This window comes from Polyodon spathula, chromosome 22, assembly GCF_017654505.1.
Source record: "Polyodon spathula isolate WHYD16114869_AA chromosome 22, ASM1765450v1, whole genome shotgun sequence".
NCBI lineage: Eukaryota > Metazoa > Chordata > Actinopteri > Acipenseriformes > Polyodontidae > Polyodon > Polyodon spathula.
This window is the reverse complement of record NC_054555.1, coordinates 17,808,675-17,827,566: the sequence shown is the minus strand read 5'-3', so window position 1 is coordinate 17,827,566 and position 18,892 is coordinate 17,808,675. Positions and strand designations below refer to the sequence as shown.

The 18,892-nt window shown below is 37.0% G+C and overlaps 1 protein-coding gene across 3 annotated transcripts in view; it reads right to left on the bottom strand.

The window, feature by feature from the left end:
- Positions 1 to 18,892, bottom strand: part of LOC121297095 (SH2 domain-containing protein 4A-like) — a 77,228-nt gene that overhangs the window by 16,072 nt on the left and 42,264 nt on the right. For all 3 annotated transcript variants that reach the window (XM_041223125.1, XM_041223123.1, XM_041223124.1), the window contains one exon: positions 9,788 to 9,929. In XM_041223125.1, coding sequence (XP_041079059.1) covers positions 9,788 to 9,929 — 142 coding nt within the window. The remainder of the gene's footprint in view (positions 1 to 9,787; positions 9,930 to 18,892) is intronic.

Genomic DNA, 18,892 nt, shown 5'->3' with positions numbered 1-18,892 from the left:
TTCAAAACACAGTAAATAGTATAACAAAAAGTCGGATGTAATAAATTTTTTATTTATTGAGTATGCCAGAAACATCTGAACAACCGAAGCACGCATTTATTTATTTTATTTATTATATATATATATATATATACATACACACACACACACACACACACACGCTACCGGTCAAAAGTTTTAGAATACCCCCATGTTTCCAGTTTTTATTGAAATTTAAGCAGTGAATAACCTGAACTGGTACAAAGGTAAACGGTAAACTGCCAGAGGTTAAAAAAAAAAAAAAAAAAGTTTACGTTACCAAAAACTGAAAAATAATGTACATTTCAGAGTTATACAAAAAGGCCTTTTTCAGGGAACAAGTAATGGGTTAACAACTTACAGCTGTTCTGCAGCAATGGAAGTAAATTAAGCCTTGAAAGTTGATGCTAACAATTCCTACAGGTGTCCCAACTTTTGTTGATTACTTACAAACCCTCTGTCTGTATAAAAGCAGTATTGGAACAGACTGTGTTGCTACACATTATTACACATGAAGCATTATTTGGACAGTATTGTACTGCAGGAAGTAGTATATTGCTATCATAATGGTGAGAAAAAAGCAATTAACAAAGGAAGACAGACAGACCATTATAACCCTTAAAAGCGTAGGTCTTTCCTTTAGAGAAATTACAAAGAAAGCGAAGGTGTCAGTGAGTACAGTTTCCTACACTATCAAAAGGCACTAGGAAACTGGAGGAAACTCTGACAGGAAGAGGTCTGGCAGACCCAAAGCCACAACAGAATCAGAAGACAAGTTTCTGAGAGTCAACAGCTTCTGTGATAGGCGGCTCACAGGACAACAGCTTAACACTGGTCGAAGTAAGCAAGTCTCAGTTTCAACTGTGAAGAGAAGACTATGAGCTGCAGGTTCATCATACAGGGTTTTTGTGCGCCGTCAAGTAGGCGAAAGGATGGTTTCTTGGTGTGTGACACCAACTGTCAAACATGGAGGAGGAAGCATGATGGTCTGGGGCTCTTTTACTGGATCCAGAGTCAGCGACTTGCACAGAGTGAGTTGCACCCTGAACCAAAATGGCTACCACAGCATTTTGCAGCGCCATGCAATACCCTCTGGTATACGCCTAGTTGGTCAAGGGTTCATCCTACAGCAAGATAATACCCAAAACATACCTCCAGGCTATGTAAGAACTACCTTAGAAGAAAAGAACAAGACGGTAGGCTTCAAATCATGGAATGGCCAGCACAGTCTCTAGACTTAAACCCCATCGAGATGGTTTGGTGAAAGCAAAGCAACCTACAAGTGCAACACATTTGTGGGAACAGTACAACAATATTTGATTTCCATTGTAGAAAGAATGCCACAAGTGTGTTTGGCTGTTATATCTGCAAAAGGTGGCTACTTTGGCGAGTCAAAAATTTAGATTAAATTTTGTTAAACAAAACGATTACATGATTTATTTTTTATCTCCAATTGTTTATTTGTTCTATGCTTTAATTTCAGAGTACACTGAGACATTAAACTGTGTAAATTTCAATAAAAACTGGAAAAATGGAGGTGTTCTAAAACTTTTGACCGGTAGTGTGTGTGTGTGTTTATATATATATATATATTATATATTATATATATATATATATATATATATATATATATATATATATATATAAAAAACACTTATTTTACAAATCAAAACAGGAAAATGTAAGTAAATAAACATCTGAACAGATATCGGTGTACAACATATGGTACATATTTATAAAACTAAAATGATACCAATACATTTTTTAATTTTCATCAGCAATCGGTTTTTTATCAGACGAGCAAAAGCAACTGAACAACAAAGATAAATAAACTTAGAAAAAAAACATTTTACAGAAGCGCACAGCACAAGAAGCTAAGAAAAGTTTATTTTTCTTTTTTTCGACAAAAGGGTATTCCTCTGCCTAAGTCTAAGACTGTTCACAATCAACACAGATAATGTGCTTCTCCACCTCACTTTTCTACACACGGCACGGCTCTCTGAAGTTTTATTTTTATTGCACTTGCCAACCTGGCATTGGGGTCTCTTGCGGCTCTCAACGGGGTTCCCAGCTTCAGGTGTGGGTATGCGCTTGGCAGTCTCCCTCTGTTCCAAATGCTTCTTGTGAAGTTCCTGTGCTAACTGTAAAATATATTCTTTCCTTGGTTAATTTTCTCCATGCATTCTTTGTAAAGTACCCAGGAGTTGAAGGCTGCTAGGTCCAATACATTGTAAAAGACTTGATCAGACCACCGTCGGGAGCCAGCTTTCACGGAATACTTCTGTGCCATCTGATCCAAAACATCAACTCCATATTATGTTGTGCAGTAAAACTCCACGGTCTCTCATATTTATTTTCACTAGTCCTGATGCTAATCGACTGACCAAAGCAGCACAGCTGGCAAGCAGGCACCAACCTTCAAAAGGCTGATTGAAAACAATAGACTGTCAGTCATTCATTCAGGCAGAGAGTAGAAATTAATTTGGTAACACCTAAACACATTGCGGACAGTTTAATAAAAATAATACAGTAGAATACCAATCTTATACTCAAAATACAATTGTTTTCTGTGTGGCCATCAATGTGACTGTTCCCGAGGCTTTTAGTTATAATGTAACATATCTCCTTTATTTCTGCAGTTCCGCATTTCATGCTTTGTGAGAATATTTAATATGGACAGAAAGGTCTGCCAAAATGACCGTGGTGGGGCTTCTAGTGTTAAGATTTAGTTTCACTATACGTCTTGTGCTTATATTCATAAAAATATAATTTGCGTACAAATCATTAGCAGTAATTCTGTAAACAATGTATTGTTTTATTACCTGTCTTCTGCTTTAAATATGAACCAAAAAATAAAGCATAAGGTGACATTTTATGTGTGGTTACTTGTGATTTTGAAAACGGTTGTTAAAATGGATGTAAAATGAAAAAAATTCTTGTCCTACTTGAAGCTCAAAGAAACAAACAACAAAAAAACTTTGCAATTACCATCTTACAATAATTTTGTTTCTTTTTTTAGATTGGAGATGAGGATGATCTGCTTCATCATGTGTCATTTGTTGTGTAGTACTGGCTCACAAAAGCCTTAAGCCATTGGCCTCTTTAGACAAGGCATCCAGATTGCGTTGGAAAATGACACAAGTTTTTCCAGAAGAAAGCTGATCAATTATCTAAACAGCAAGACATTCTTAAACAAAATCACACTGTCTCAGGGAAGGAGATGAATGTATCCTACCTATTGCATATTGCAGTTTTTTTTTTTTTTTTGCACAAATGACTGTTGTCGGTATGTTTGCAATGCTTGATTTAAATTGAAAATTAAAACTCATAATCATTATGTTGCAAAACAATTTTAAATTGCTATTGTAACATGGAGGTAAAGGAAGGAACCCAGGCAAGTATTCTAGTCTCAAATGCATTGTTTAAAGTGGCTCTCAAAAGTATTCACCCCCCCCCCTTGGACTTTTCCACATTTATTGTGTTACAACATGGAATCAAAATGGATTTAATTAGGAGTTTTGCCACTGATCAAAATAAAAAAGTCGATATACCAAAGAGAAAAATGAAATCTACAATTTTTTTCTAAATTAATTACAAATATAAACCAGAAAATGATCGATTGCACTCAACACTAAGCGTTATGTTTGGCACAAGAACACCATCCCTACAGTGAAGCATGGTGGTGGCAGCATCATGCTATGGGGCTGCTTCTCTGCGTTAAGCTTAAAAACAAAAAGCTCAATCTCCTGGAGTGGCCCAGTCAAAGCCCAGACCTCAATTCAATTGAGAATATGTAGAAAGAGTTGAAAATTGCTGCTCACCAATGGTCCCCATCCAACTTGACGGAGCTTGAGCAATTTTGCAAAGAAGATTGGGCAAAAATTGTAGTGTCCAGATGTACAAAGCTGGTAGAGACTTATCCAAATAGACTCATAGCTGTAATTGCCAAAGGTGCCTCTACCAAATATTGACTCAAGGGGGTGAATACTTATGCAATCAATTATTTTCTGTTTTGTATTTGTAATTAATTCTATTGCAGTTGTTTTTTTCAGATCCCACATCTGTGTTTGTAGATTCCACACTGCTACAACTTTGACTTTTAGCAGCATAAGGAATGTCATAGTCTCTCAATCCATAAAGCAGAGGGCCCTTGTCCTGAGCACTGAAAAGATTAAGAATCCCTTTCAAACTATTTAGTAACTGATAGAGAATCAGTGAGCACGCAAAGCCTCATTTCAGATACTCCAAAGCTGATGTACACTGAGGCCTTGCTTTGGATCCCCAGCAATCACATCCTGCTTTTAATCAAGACAAGTTGACATCATGTGACGCCTGACAATAATAAGTGAGCAATGCTCTACAGCTTCATATGAACTGTTGAAAAGCTGCTGCTTCATGGGACGACATCATAAAAATGGAGCCAATACACCTCAGTGTTTCAAATATACTGTACAAATCCTAGTATTGCACAGCAAACAGGAGAAACAGTGTTTCAAATACACTGTATAGGTCCCAGTATTGCACAGCAAACAGGAGAAACAGTGTTTCAAATAAACTGTACAAATCCCAGTATTGCACAGCAAACAGGAGAAACAGTGTTTCAAATACACTGTACAGATCTCAATATTGCACAGCAAACAGGAGAAACAGTGTTTCAAATAAACTGTACAAATCCCAGTATTGCACAGCAAACAGGAGAAACAGTGTTTCAAATACACTGTACAGATCTCAATATTGCACAGCAACAGGATAAACAATGTTTCAAATACACTGTATAGATCCCAGTATTGCACAGCAAACAGGAGAAATGGTGTTTCAAATACACTGTACAGATCTCAATATTGCACAGCAAACAGGAGAAACAATGTTTCAAATATACTGTACAGATCTCAATATTTCACAGCAAACAGGAAAAACAGTGTTTCAAATACACTGTACAGATAGCAGTATTGCACAGCAAACAGGAGAAACAGTGTTTCAAATACGCTGTACAGATCTCAATATTGCACAGCAAACAGGAGAAACAATGTTTCAAATACATTGTACAGATCCCAGTATTGCACAGAAAACAGGAGAAACAGTGTTTCAAATACACTGTACAGATCCCAGTATTGTACAGCAAACAGGAGAAACAGTGTTTCAAATACACTGTACAGATCCCAGTATTGCACAGCAAACAGGAGAAACAGTGTTTCAAATACACTATATAGATCCCAGTATTGCACAGCAAACAGGAGAAACAATGTTTCAAATACATTGTACAGATCCCAGTATTGCACAGAAAACAGGAGAAACAGTGTTTCAAATACACTGTACAGATCCCAGTATTGCACAGCAAACAGGACTACCAGTGTTTCTATACACTGTACAGATCCCAGTATTGCACAGCAAACAGGAGAAACTTGCTCAAAGGTTAAAGAGGGTATTTTGCCCTGTCAGACACTGAAATGGACAGCAAGACTTGATACCAGAGAAGCTGTTTGAGGGAGGCAGAGTTGTGCATTCAAACTGGTATTTGAGACGTTGTAGTTTTTAAAGCTAGTAAAACAGATAGCTGATGACACATACACTACTACAGAATACACAGTATAGTTACTACAGAATACAATGAACTACTCCAGAATACACAGTATAATTTCTACAGAATAAACAGTATAACTACTACAAAATACACAGTATTAACTACTACAGAATACACAGTATAACTACTACAGAACTCACAGTATAACTACTACAGAATACACAGTATTAACTACTACAAAATACAAAGTATTAACTATTACAGAATACACAGTATAAACTATTACAGAACACACAGTATAACTACTACAAAATACACAGTATTAACTACTACAGAATACACAGTGGTAAAACTAAATACAATTACAACCTGTTCACTAGTTCAAAATGGTTTTTCCAATGATGAGCTGTTTAAATGTTGATACAAGATTGTGTTCAGTATTGTTTAAGATAATTAAAAAAAGCTTTCCATCTTATAACAGCCTATTTTTCGTGTTGATGGCAGGTTATAACAAATATACTGATAACAGCTTCTTACAAATAACATTTTTAGTGGCGAAAAAGATCCCATCTTAGCACAGGAACCATTAGGGTTACTTGTGCATATGAGCTGCAAAACCAGTACAGATAATCAGACTAAAACCAGGAGTGCCCATAAAACGAGTCAGAGTTTATACTTGTGTATTACTCTTGCTCAGAAAGATCTCCAATTTATACCCGTTACCTGGCACACCCCTAGTAATAACCAACACTTAGTAACTTTCTCAAAAGGTCCTTATTGGATTTCTGTTGGTCTTTTTGTTTCCCAGGCATTTTGTTGTGTCACAACACTGAGTTCACTTCCTGTGTTAACTGAGCAAAATATGCTTATGAAAGGTAGCAGCATGTTTTTTAAAGTCTTAATTCATACACCTCTAAAAGGGAACTCTATCTTCAAATTCTCTGGATTCTTGCCACATAATATGTTTAAGTTCACACACCCTTAGTGCAGTGTTATCTCACGAAATACCATTGTTCACTGATTGGTTTATTAAATCTTTTCAGAACCACTGTCATATCATTGACTTATTTTATTTTCTGATTTCCACAAGTGCACTTCATCGCTACAAAATGTCATGTAAACAAACAGCAAAATGCGCCGCTGTTGCTCTTGCAACACAAAGTTGGAAATTGTTCGAGCTCTTGAAAAGAAAACAGAATCAGACACAAGTCACCAAGCAATTTGATGTTTCCCGTTCTGGTGAGTTGCTTCACCATTCTGTTAAATAATGTGCATGCCTTATATATTGCTGTTGCATTTTGTAACGTGTGTAGTGGTGCTGTGTTAATTTAGTGTGACAGTTTTATTAACATTACGTTAACCCTAAGTTACATCTATTATTTTTGCTTCTGCCACTGTGACAGCCTGAAACAACATCCGCCAGCTAATTTCATGGTACATATATTTTGACCATGTTGTTTTGCTTTAGTTTCATTAATGTTAGCTTGTCTTTTACTTTATCATTACCATTTATTAACATATACTTTCCTATTGTTTTGCTTTTACTTATTCAGTTCGTTTCCTATGTTGATGCACATGGTCATAACAAGTTCGACTTCTATTATATGCAAACTTATGGAAACTATAATAAGATCCAAAATGGAAAATTACCTATATGGTAACAGGGTACTGGGAGACAGTCAACATGGTTGTAGGAAAGGGAGATCGTGCCTAACTAACTTGCTTGATTTTTTTGAGGATGCAACATCCATAATGGATAATTGCAAAGCATATGACATGGTATATTTAGATTTCCAAAAAGCTTTTGACAAAGTCCCGCACAAATGATTAATTCTCAAACTGAACGCAGTTGGGATTCAAGGAAACACATGTACATGGATTAGGGAGTGGTTAACATGTAGAAAACAGAAAGTACTGATTAGAGGAAAAACCTCAGAATGGAGTGTGGTAACCAGCGGTGTACCACAGGGATCAGTATTAGGTCCTCTGCTATTCCTAATCTACATTAATGATTTAGATTCTGGTATAGTAAGCAAACTTGTTAAATTTGCAGACGACACAAAAAAGTAGGAGGAGTGGCAAACACTGTTGCAGCAGCAAAGGTCATTCAAAATGATCTAGACAAGATTCAGAACTGGGCAGACACATGGCAAATGACATTTAATAGAGAAAAGTGTAAGGTACTGCACGCAGGAAATAAAAATGTACATTATAAATATCATATGGGAGATATTGAAATTGGAGAAGGAATCTATGAATAAGACCTAGGAGTTTTTGTTGACTCAGAAATGTCTTCATCTAGACAATGTGGGGAAGCTATAAAAAAGGCTAACAAGATGCTCGGATACATTGTGAAAAGTGTTGAATTTAAATCAAGGGAAGTAATGTTAAAACTGTACAATGCACTAGTAAGACCTCATCTTGAATATTGTGTTCAGTTCTGGTCACCTCACTATAAAAAAGATATTGCTGCTCTAGAAAGAGTGCAAAGAAGAGCGACCCGAATTATTCCGGGCTTAAAAGGCATGTCATATGCAGACAGGCTAAAAGAATTGAATCTGTTCAGTCTTGAACAAAGAAGACTATGTGGCGACCTAATTCAAGCATTCAAAATTCTAAAAGGTATTGACAGTGTCGACCCAAGGGACTTTTTCAGCCTGAAAAAAGAAACAAGGACCAGGGGTCACAAATGGAGTTTAGAAAAAGGGGCATTCAGAACAGAAAATAGGAGACACTTTTTTACACAGAGAATTGTGAGGGTCTGGAATCAACTCCCCAGTAATGTTGTTGAAGCTGACACCCTGGGATCCTTCAAGAAGCTGCTTGATGAGATTTTGGGATCAATAAGCTACTAACAACCAAACGAGCAAGATGGGCCGAATGGCCTCCTCTCGTTTGTGAACTTTCTTATGTTCTTATGTTCTAAGTAATACATATGTATTTATTTATTGATTCATATTGTGTCTTAGAGAACACTTCAACTGTAAGAACGCTTTGCTTGCTTCCCGAGGGGTGTTCTCTTCACTAGACTACTGTACTGTAAACAAGCACACCTCCCATCACAATAATCCCCAAAATAATTAATAAATAAATAGTAACAAATTAATTGTTTTTTAACTCTAGAAGTCCACGGCAGTCATTTTGAGGTTTTCAAATTTAAATTACTCTCTGTGTCTGAAAGTTATGTTGTTGTCTGTTTATGACTTTTCCTAAACGCAGGTATTAAATACCCTGACGGCAGTTGAAAGGAGGGTCATGAAAATGAGGACGTTATAATCTCGTGCACCTGGAACTGCAAAAGCAGTCATTTTGACTGCTTTTTACAATACATGTTTTTATTTTGAACATAACCTACAATATTCTATAGCCTGTTGTTATCTCTACTGGACCTGGCAGCCATCAATTCTAGAAGGAATTCAAAAGGGGAAAATATCAATAGGAGAGATTTCATCTTGAAGCTAGCCACAGCATTTCAGCAGAAACATTTTGATCAGAAAACTACAAAAGCAGCAAGCTGCTGCAGCTCAACTTGGATTCTGCGCTGCACCGAGTAGCACAAGCAAGAGAAAACACATGTTAACTTTCATTTTAAATTCAAAACTATTTTTGTTTTTACAGTTTTGTATGTACATATACCTGTTTACATCTGTTTACACATTAGTTTCTTTTGAAATGTTTATTTTATTATAGTTTTTCATTTTTTGTAGTGCTTTATACGTATTAAGTTAGAAAATAAACCCTTTTATGTGTAATTGCTCATTTAAATATGTCATTTCGCCTGTGCAGATATTTGATATAACATGCTTGAATAAAACTCTTGATTTGTATCCAACTGTATGTCTTTCATTTTAATATTGATGGTGTTTAAAATGCAACCGTCATAATAACTGCTGGCGGTGGTTCTAGGTATGAGTATAACCGCGGCGGTTCTAGTGTTAGAACACTTGATGCAGAAGTTAATTGCCATTGATTGGTACTCAATTGGAAAGGTGAGGGATACACCATAATAACCACAGCATTCGATGTTTCAGTAATCAGTGGATTTAGAATAGATGTCATTAATTTGTGTCATCTCTTAGTCGTGCTTTATGTGCTGTTCCATTATTGAGTAATAACAGAATGGCTAACCACTATAGAAAACAGGAAGATCAGTGTCAATTCTCTAGTTACTATTTTATAATTATCCTTCAGAAAAGTACCCCTGTGCTTCTTCAATAACTGTCAACCTTTTAAATTGGGGTTGCTTACCTTTTTCTTCCTGATGGTCTCTATTCCATAGTCTGAGTGCCAGCGACTGGGGTTCCTTGTGCTGGAGATGTGATCGATAGTACAGCCCTGAGTCCTTTAGTTCTGTAATTGTATCTGCAGTATCCTTTTCCTTTTCTGCTGTCTACAAACAATAAAAGCAACAACAAAGATAAGAAAGCTGCATATAGATTCAGCATTAGCACTTTTCATGTGCAGCGCTTCAGCTCTGCCACATAGCTATTAATGGAATGTAATTAGAAAATTCATCTCACATTTCCTTTAACTTGATTGGGTAGTAGAGGATCTTAAATAATATAAATGCTTAAATATGTTCCTCTTAGATATTTTTGCAAATATTTATGGGGAACATTTTTTTTACTTTAACTTTTGGTAGCTTTTGTAATATTAGAATGGTAATATTTACAAATATACTTTGTTCTGTAAGCCATCTCTCCAGTCAAAAAAAAACGCACTGAAGTTCTCACATGTTCAGAGTCGGCAGCATCACCACTCCTGATTAAGCATCTGTAAACTAATATTAATGTCAATTAATCACAACGGGTTCACTTATTTTTAGATAAAAAATTTTAAAACTCGTTAATCGCCTTCAGTCTTGAGCCTCTCAGCATACTGCAGTGCATTCCCTGCGGCCCTATTTTAATATACTCAAGTGCAGCAACACAGTAAGAGCGGTCATCATTTGAAAAGAAAGTTAGTCAAGGAACTGCATTATGGAGCAAAGCACTAGATGTGAAGGACTGGGGATTTTTTTTTTTTTTTTTTTTTTTTTAACTTTCTGACTGTTCATTGGCTAGAAAGACTGTTCTTGTATCTGTTCCTGTATCACAGAATGCATCACGTCTGCTGTACAACTTGTGTGCTGTAAACATGCCTTCATATCTCAAAATACACTTTCTAGCTTATTCTACTACAGGCAACAAGAACAAAAAACAAATGAAACCTGTCAGTTTCTACAGTACTTTTTTTTTTTTTTTTTTTTTTTTTTTTTTTTTTTAAATTCAGGATCTCTGCAAACCTGGGAATCGAGCTACATCATGTCAGTGTGATACAGGGTCCCACTTGAAAGAAGCCCCATATGTATTTCAGTTAGATGCTGGTATTCAGTCCGTATTCACGTTGGGAGTGACATTCCTGTATAAACCTTGTTTGTAATAACGAGGATTCCTGTGCATGTCTGTGCTGCTCCCTCAAGGGATTATTTCTTTATTATTTTTGTTGTAATACTTACTGGGCTACTCTCAGTGGGACACTCTGTATAAACAATGCTGTTTCAAAGTGGATAGCTACAGATTTTTAATTGTATTTCAATTACCTAATTTATTTTAAAACATACTGTTTAACATTAAGGAACATATAACCATTACTCAATGAGTGCTTTGTTTTATTTAGATATTTTCAAAATAATGTAATACCATTTTTAAAGGAAACTGATAAGAAAATATACAGTTTAATTTGAAAATCAGTAAGGTGAGTAATAAACTGACTCCATTGTGATTTAGCAGCTGGTTCAAACAATTTAACAGCAAACACTGGAGTTTTTCTTTATAATTCCTTGTAAATAAATATAAAACCATAATGAGGGGCCAAGAATATGAATCCAGAAATAAGAAATAAGGATTTTTATGATGGGCTGTTTTTGGATGATGATAATAATAATGTTAATAACAATAGTAATAATAATATCAGTAATAAACTAATTTGAATGCGTTGGATGCAGTACTTGCTCCATATATATATATATTTTAATTGCTTGACAGCCCCTCTCTCTGGTTGAGTGCTGCTCTCAAAGAGGTGAGGTCTCCCTCACGCTGTGTTTGGGTTTTGTCTGCTCCCCACAGGGAGATGGTGATAGGGCGAAATGGTGGAGCAAAAAGTGTAAAAGATAGCTTGACTAGGGGTATAATTACAGTAGCAAGCTGATTGAACATTGAAAGGAGAAACAACATGAACCACACTGTGATTCCTATAAACTATTTCTGAAGGCACTGTGCTATCATTATATTGTCTGTGAAAGGTAATGGCTGCAGATACTGAATACTAGACATCACTGGAGTTATATAATATTAAAACATATATCTGAATCGCATGAGGTAAACAATTGGAGCAGGACTTTCTCTAATCTTTCTAGACTACGTCCAGCAATGCCCATAGGAAAACCCGAATACTGATTTTGAATCCTGTTCATGCATAGTTACGGATCTTGTCAGGTCGTCCATAGGAAGCGTTCTGTAGCAAGGCTGGCTTCAGAGCTCATATACTGTAACTTACCAATATTGCCTGTTAAGGTTTAGCTGGTGAAATAAGGTATTGGCTTGACAAAGCATGTTGATCTTCAGTCCTTCTGACATATACAGTAAGTGGGTTGCATTGGTTAGGTGACAGTTTGGCATTTTAAATTGGGTAGCAAAACTAAATTATTAAATTTAGGGTAAAAATTATTTGATATAGAAAAATGCTGCTAGTCCCCCAAACAAAACAATGCCTTTTTCTTACCAATTTAGAAAGATATTTATTTATTTATTTATTTATTTATTTATTTACTTGTTCATATGCATTGTTACAAGTCTCCTGTTCTGAAATACCTTTTCTGCAGCACAGTACCTTGAAGTGGCTGCATTTCTAACACATTTTAGTGCAGCTGCACACAGGAGGAATAGTGTTCTCTGTCAGAGACACTGGGGACTGCACTAGAATTTCATCCATCTGTGATTGGCCCTCACACCGTCATAGTCAATTTAATTCCAAGCTCAAGTTTTTCAGCCATCTGCTCAAGGGGAACAGTTACCAGCATTACTCCCACTTGTGTTCCACTCAGTGGAGATAGGATTTTTCCAGCAAGACAGCTTTGATTTCTGTGCCGTGAAAGAAAAAAAAAAACAACTGCTACAAAGGCTTTTAATACTCAGTCATGAATCATTTTTCAGGAGGTTTAAAGCTGCACATTAATGACACTTCCCTGTGTAAAACAGAATGAGGCATAACTGTTCTGAATTTCGAACGCAAGGATGCTTCTTGGGGCATATGGGCTTTGTCATGTTTCAGTTGTTTGATTATTTCGTTGACATGACTTGTGGGCAGCTGACCTACAAACTGATTTTTGGTTTTCTGTTCATTCTAGCTGAGTGTGGCTGTAGGCTTGTATTTACAAGCTCCTAAATTTTAGTTAACAAAACCATTCCAATAAATATTACCCCTTTTGCACTTCCATTAGCTTTATAGGTCTCCAATGTGCAGTGTTAAAGAAGCACGTTACAACACCATGTATTCACATTTTACAAACACATTTACAGGAATTGCAAGACAGTTGCTTGTTTTCTCCACACAGGCCTGTACAGTAGTTTGAGCTGCAGCAGCAGATGGTATACTATACAATAATTTGTTTATGGAATAGACAGCTTCTGTGCAGTTTGCATGTGTCTTAGTATCCCCAAACAATGACGTGTATGTCTGTATCCTTAGCTCTTGTAACAGCGGAGGAGTATGTGTGTGTGTGTGTGTGTGTATCCTTGTGTGTGTTTGTTAATCCTTATCCTTAGAGTCAGTTGTACTTCTTCCTGGCTCGCTCCCATGGCATTCTGGGGAACGTAGTGTCCCCACTACCTCTCATCCCCCTAATCAGCCACATTATATACAGTGCCGAGAAAAAAGTTTATGAACTCCTTAGGATTTTCACATATTTCACATATTTCAAACCTAAAATGTTATTAGATCTTAATCTAAGTCCTAATACCAGATAAAGATATAACCTGATTAAACAAATAACACAAAAACATGATGCTTTTTCCATTTATTTATCCACATATGATTCAGCATACAATATCCATGTGTAAAAGAGTATGTGAACCATAAGATTCAGTAACTGATGGCACCCCCTTGAGCAGCAATGACTTCAACTAGCGTTTCCTGTAACTGTTGGTCAGTCTCTCAAATCAGTTTTGAGGAATTCTGGCCCTTTCCTCCTTACAGAACTGCTTCAACTGTGACATTTGAAGGCTTCCTTGCATGGACAGCTCGCTTCAGGTCCTGTCATAACATTTCAATGGGGTTTAGGTCTGGAATTTGACTAGGCCATTCTTCTTCTGCAGCCATTCTTTTGTAGATCTGCTTGTATGTTTAGGATCATTGTCTTGCTGCTTAACCCACTTGATGGCCTGACATTCTCCTCTAGAATCTTCTGATACAATGCAGAATTCATGGTTGTGTCAATGATGCCAAGCCTTCCAGGTCCTGAGGCAGCAAAGCAGTCTCAAATCATCACACTCCCACCACCATGGTTGACGGTTGGCATGAGGTTCTTCTGTTCGAACACAGTGTGGTTTTCGCCAAACATAACGTTTCTCATTGAGGCCAAAAAGTTCTACCTTTGACTTATCTGTCCATAGAACATTGTTCCAGAAATCTTGTGGATCATCTATGTGTTCTATGGCGAACTTCAGATGGGCAGAAATGTTCTTTTTAGAGAGCAGTGGTTTCCTCCTGGCTATCCATCCATAAACAGCCTTCTTGTTCAGTCTTTTTTTGATAATTGAGTCAAGAATACTCACATTAGCCAAGGCGAGAATGGCCTGCAGATCCTTGGATGTTACTCTGGGGTTCATTGTGACTTCCTTGATGATTTTCCGGTTTGTTCTTGGAGAGATTTTGGTAGGATGACCGCTCCTGGGTAGAGTGACTGTGGAATTGAACTTTCTCCATTTGTACTCTGTCTGACAGTGGATTGGTGGAGCCCCAAATCTTTAGAAATGTTTTTGTAACCCTTTCTAGACTGATGAGCATCAATAACTGTTTTTCTGAGGTCCTCAGAGTTTTCTTTTGATCGTGGCATGAAGTGTTTCCACACAACTGTATGATGTAGACCAAACTCACACAAGTTCTGATCTTTATATAGGATGGGGCCTCCCAAACTCACCCCTGAAGACCTACCTAATTATTTAAACACCTGATTCTAATTATCCCATTAATTGAGCTTATATTCACTCACTTTTTCACATATCCTAAATCTTAATTACTCATTTTGTTTAAAAAGACATGGAATTGGTCAATATAAACCCTACTGGATATTTAAGAAAAGTCTTGATTGAAAGGCTATCATGGCAAAACTATGGAATTTCCATAATTATCATTGGGATTCACAAACTTTTTCTCAGCACTGTGTGTGTGTATATATATATATATATATATATATATATATATATATATATATATATATATATATAGAGAGAGAGAGAGAGAGAGAGAGAGAGAGAGAGAGAGAGTGAACTTGCGGCTTGCCACACAGGCTCGCACGGGTTCTTTTCCCTTCAAAGTAAAGACCCAACACACACGATTGAAAGGAACAGCGCTCACGCGCACTTTTAATAAACAAAACAAACACTTAGCTCTTATTTGGAGCACTAACTAAACATATGCAGGTCTCTGACTAACATGCAGGACAGCTAAGCTGTTTACCTGACATATAACACCAAAACAAAACACTAACACAAAACTGCTCAATAACTCTGATCTGTGCAACACAACCCTGCCACTGGAGTATACCAGCAATGCACAGGGAATAAGATTTTGTATGCATTTTGTATGTTTTTTATACATTATTATCACATGTTTGGAATTGCCAATGTCATGTTTATAAATGAATCCTGATGAAGATGTGATTTGCATGGCTATAATAAGAAATACATTGCTCCGTTAGGATGTGTCCACAGTGGCTTTAGGAAGTCAGTTTCCAGTTTCGACTGGTTGTAGGTGACCTTCTTTAGACAGCCATTAATCTAGCTAACAGTGGTTGGTCAGTGTGTAGGATTGTTTCCACTGGGAAAATTTCATTTTGGCCCAAAATAAATCACAACTTGACCTTAATCCTTCCTTTTAATGATGCACTTTCAAAGTAAAAGACAATTATAGCACTGTTGTTTTTACATTCAGTTAGCGTGTTTAATTAATGTCATTTTTGGTGCATTGTGACAATGGGTTTGGCCACAGTAAGACACATGAAGCCTCTCTGTATTCCTGATCTGGGCCTCTGTCAAGCAAGGACAGTCAGTCAGTTGAATCGTGTGCTTTTGAGATTGATGTCCACTGCTTGATGGAACCACCACAATTATTTTACTTATGACCTAAGCTGGATTCTAAAGCAGGTGTCCTGAGGTGCTATACTAGTGAAAAATCTGTCAGAGTGGTGCCGGTAGTACTTTTGAAGATTATTAGTATGGTAGTACTTCTGAACATTGAAAATTAGAAGAAAAAAAAAATGGTGCCGCGCGCTACTTGTCATTAAAGGTATAATATCACTAGTGGACTCTGCATTGGTGTGCTTTAAATGAATGTAGTAGTAGCCATATTATTATTATTATTATTATTATTATTATTATTATTATTATTATTATTATTAATAATAATAATAATAATAATAATAATAATAATAATAATACAGTCAACCCTCTTTATACCACCAGGTAAGTGCCATGGGCAAAAACAGGCAATAAGAGAGGATGGCGTTATAGTGAGGGTCAATAAAAAAAAAAAAATTGCAATAAATCAAAACGTTTTATTATTTTTTTTTTGTTATACAATTAGAGTATCTCCAGGACATTTTAATAAAGCATTAATCTTTTAAAAAAAAAACCTACAGTACTACTACTAGTCTTAACACACGATAAGATATTTGCCAAGCTTTTTGAGATGTTATAATAATAAAATAAAATAATGAATTGGATCGCATTATTGAGGTGATAAAACAAGTGATCGGGAGATGATTTATCAGTATGCATGACTGAAGAGGTATCTGATAAATACAGAAAACAAGGGGTGCTGCGGGGCTGCAGGTGCAGTACTGAGTGTCCTGTTGATATGCAGTGCCTTTTAAACCTGTTTTACTTTATTTTTAAAATAAAATAATTTTTAAACAGTGAGTGTGAAAATAAATTGGACCTGACGCGCCTAACAGGCGCTGAGTAAATGGACCACAAAAGTTTAATGGCCAAATTACTGTGCAAATTCGCCATGGTTAACTTTAACAAAGCCTGTAGCACAATGCATGCGAGCATGGGGATTTCTATTTCAGGTGCAAGGCTGTGTTTCAGTGCAGAGAGGCAGGGTGGCAGCTGCAGGGTGTGAGCGTGGGAGTTTCCATTTCAGATGCAAGTCTGTGTTTCAGTGCAGAGAGGCAGGGTGGGAGCTGCAGGGTGTGAGTGTGGGAGTTTCCGTTTCAACTTTGTGTTTAAATTGACTTTAGTGTTTAAAGTCCTGTGGCAGGGTGTAGTGTCCCCTGTTACTTTGTACTGTATTTAGAACATAAGAACATAAGAAAGTTTACAAACGAGAGGAGGCCATTCGGCCCATCTTGCTCGTTTGGTTGTTAGTAGCTTATTGATCCCAAAATCTCATCAAGCAGCTTCTTGAAGGATCCCAGGGTGTCAGCTTCAACAACATTACTGGGGAGTTGATTCCAGACCCTCACAATTCTCTGTGTAAAAAAGTGTCTCCTATTTTCTGTTCTGAATGCCCCTTTTTCTAAACTCCATTTGTGACCCCTGGTCCTTGTTTCTTTTTTCAGGCTGAAAAAGTCCCTTGGGTCGACACTGTCAATACCTTTTAGAATTTTGAATGCTTGAATTAGGTCGCCACGTAGTCTTCTTTGTTCAAGACTGAACAGATTCAATTCTTTTAGCCTGTCTGCATATGACATGCCTTTTAAGCCCAGAATAATTCGGGTCGCTCTTCTTTGCACTCTTTCTAGAGCAGCAATATCTTTTTTATACCGAGGTGACCAGAACTGAACACAATATTCAAGATGAGGTCTTACTAGTGCATTGTACAGTTTTAACATTACTTCCCTTGATTTAAATTCAACACTTTTCACAATGTATCCGAGCATCTTGTTAGCCTTTTTTATAGCTTCCCCACATTGTCTAGATGAAGACATTTCTGAGTCAACAAAAACTCCTAGGTCTTTTTCATAGATTCCTTCTCCAATTTCAATATCTCCCATATGATATTTATAATGTACATTTTTATTTCCTGCGTGCAATACCTTACACTTTTCTCTATTAAATGTCATTTGCCATGTGTCTGCCCAGTTCTGAATCTTGTCTAGATCATTTTGAATGACCTTTGCTGCTGCAACAGTGTTTGCCACTCCTCCTACTTTTGTGTCGTCTGGCTCATTTAGCTGCAGTTTGGCATAGATAGGCTTAAAATCCCCAACCCCTGCATGGACACTGTTTGATTTGGTGTCCAAGTGAGACTGCAGAAAGCCTAGCTGGGTTCTTTAGGCTGAAAGAACAGTTTCAATGAGAAGCTGGTCCAGCAGTAATGGGACACATATCTGCCAAGGAAAGTGCTCAACAAACACTGAAGTGTTCCTGATTATTCTTACAAACACTACTACAGAGAGAAAGATAGACATGGAATGGGAGAGGCGTCATCACAAATGCAGACAAGTATGCTTTGGGAAGACACACAGACAATATGCAGGTAAGGCACAGGTAGATGAGGGCACACATGGACAGACATTTAGCCCATACATACAAGAATACGTGAAAGAGCAAGAAGCAATATCTATCCAACAATGAAGATGATGAACAAGACCAATAATGGCAACGAGTGTAAGGGATAATGAGAATGCAAGGTAAGTGTATGGGAAGTGACAGTTGATGAGGCAGGCATTGCAGATCCAGGGCTGGGGTGTTTGGAGCCATTGTTTTTTGGTTATGCATTGTCAATGTTTTTTGATGCATATGTGACTTTTGAGCTGATAAGGAAATGGTCACAATACCCCTGAAGTTGTACAAAGAGCATTTTAATGTAATTTGTAGTGATCAAAAAAAGAGCTAAGTTAGAAGCAATAATTGTGTGAATGTTGAGCCCCAGCACCTTTCCAATTGCGTCTATTTGCTTGATGTTTGACACGGTTGCCCCAATTGCTTCTAACGGGCTTTTGTGTTTGATATCACCACTTTAAATGTTAGCCAGCATAGTTCAGGGGGCATGCAGCAAGGGGCTTCCAATTTCCTGTCAATTAGTACCTATTTTCTATTTAATCCCTGATCAGTTGCACCTTTGCTGTCTAGCGTTTCGTTTTTGTAG